The sequence below is a fragment of the Hevea brasiliensis genome, chromosome 5 (genome assembly GCF_030052815.1).
Source record: "Hevea brasiliensis isolate MT/VB/25A 57/8 chromosome 5, ASM3005281v1, whole genome shotgun sequence".
NCBI classification, from domain to species: Eukaryota; Viridiplantae; Streptophyta; class Magnoliopsida; order Malpighiales; family Euphorbiaceae; genus Hevea; species Hevea brasiliensis.
This window is the reverse complement of record NC_079497.1, coordinates 112,019,145-112,020,683: the sequence shown is the minus strand read 5'-3', so window position 1 is coordinate 112,020,683 and position 1,539 is coordinate 112,019,145. Positions and strand designations below refer to the sequence as shown.

The 1,539-nt window shown below is 37.6% G+C and overlaps 1 protein-coding gene across 1 annotated transcript; it reads left to right on the top strand.

The window, feature by feature from the left end:
* The first annotated feature begins 297 nt into the window (after window positions 1-297).
* Window positions 298-1,203, top strand: LOC110638570 (uncharacterized). The gene has a single exon (XM_021789169.2). It carries the CDS (start codon window positions 298-300, stop codon window positions 1,201-1,203), a length of 906 nt encoding a protein of 301 aa, XP_021644861.1.
* The last annotated feature ends 336 nt before the right edge of the window (window positions 1,204-1,539 follow it).

The following is a 1,539-nucleotide window of genomic DNA, read 5'->3' as shown; positions in this document are numbered from 1 at the left end:
GTTAGAATGGTAATTAATGATTGGAGAAACGAGGTTTTTAATTGTATTTCTGCTGTTATTTTAGGAAATTAGAAAGGACGGTTTCACATGGGAACACACAGAGAGATAACAGGAGAAGAGTACCCTTCTTTTGTCACTTTCAATCTTCTCAGTTTCTTGAATAGCACCGGCAAGGAAGAATAATCCATCAATCGTTTGCTCTTTCTTCCACAGCAGGTAAGGAAGGGGTGCTTCTTCCTCCTCTCCATAATATAGTTTGAAGGGGAAAAGAAATCTTTTCTAGGATTTTCTCTGCAAATGAGGAGTTTAACTACTTGTTATAGTGAACATGCCATCAAAGTATCGGATTCATATTGTTCAGGCCATTCAAACCAGGCCTATGTTTCCCCTAACCAGACACCTTCAATTCCCAATACTGTTACTTGTATATATAAAAAACTTTTATCTCAAAAAAGCCTCTTGATCACCCTCACATGGTGCAATAAGCTGCTACGCCAAGGCCTCTCCATCAATATTAGTGACTCCATGTCATCCCCTTCAAAATTCAATTCCAGTTTTCATCACCTGCCAAAAACTAAAGGCTCCAAGACATTCCAATCTTGCAATTCAAAGATTAAAGTTTTATGGGATCTTTCTGCTGCTTATTACGACACCGGGCCTGAGCCCATCAGTGGGTTTTACGTGTTGGTTTTGGTGGATTCAGAACTTGGCTTATTCCTTGGAGATATGGAAGAAGAAGCAGCTTGTCTAGATGGCCTCAAAACAAAACCACAGCCGTTAAAATCCTCCATGGTTTCTCGAAGTGAGCATTTCTCGGGCAATGCTATTTATTCGACCAAGGCGAAGTTCTGCGATTCTGGGACAGCTCATGATATATTAATCAAGTGCAACGAGGATGAAAATGAATCGAAGAATCCTGTATTGTCTGTGTGCATTGATAATAAGACGATTTTTCAAGTGAAGAGATTGAGGTGGAATTTTAGGGGGAATCAGACAATATTCTTGGATGGGTTATTGGTGGATATGATGTGGGATTTGCATGACTGGTTCTTTAAAGAAGCTTCTGGGTATGCTGTTTTTATGTTCAGGACAAGAAGTGGATTGGATAGCAGGTTATGGCTGGAGGAGAAGAACTCGGGGCAGAAGGGACAAGACAGGGCAGAGTTCTCCTTGTTAATCTGTGCCTGTAAGAATCCGGGGTGATTCCTTTATTTTATTTTATTTTTTGGTTGTTTTTAATTGCTTTTTTTTTTTCTTTTCAAAGAGGGGAAAAAAATCTCTTTATGGTGTGAATTGGTTCCTTTTTTATTTACACAATTTCAAATCTGAAAGATTATAGAGAATTTACTAAATATTTTCAAGTTATGGATATTGAATTGTACATTAAACATTGAAACTTCTTTGATAAATTGTCTGGTTTCTCTATGTTAATCTTCTGTAGTGCATTTTCACAATGTTTTGCTATTACACAAATTCATGATCTTCCCTGGAAGAAGAACCTAACACTGGGAAAAAAAAAATCTTTATAGAGGATCGTTA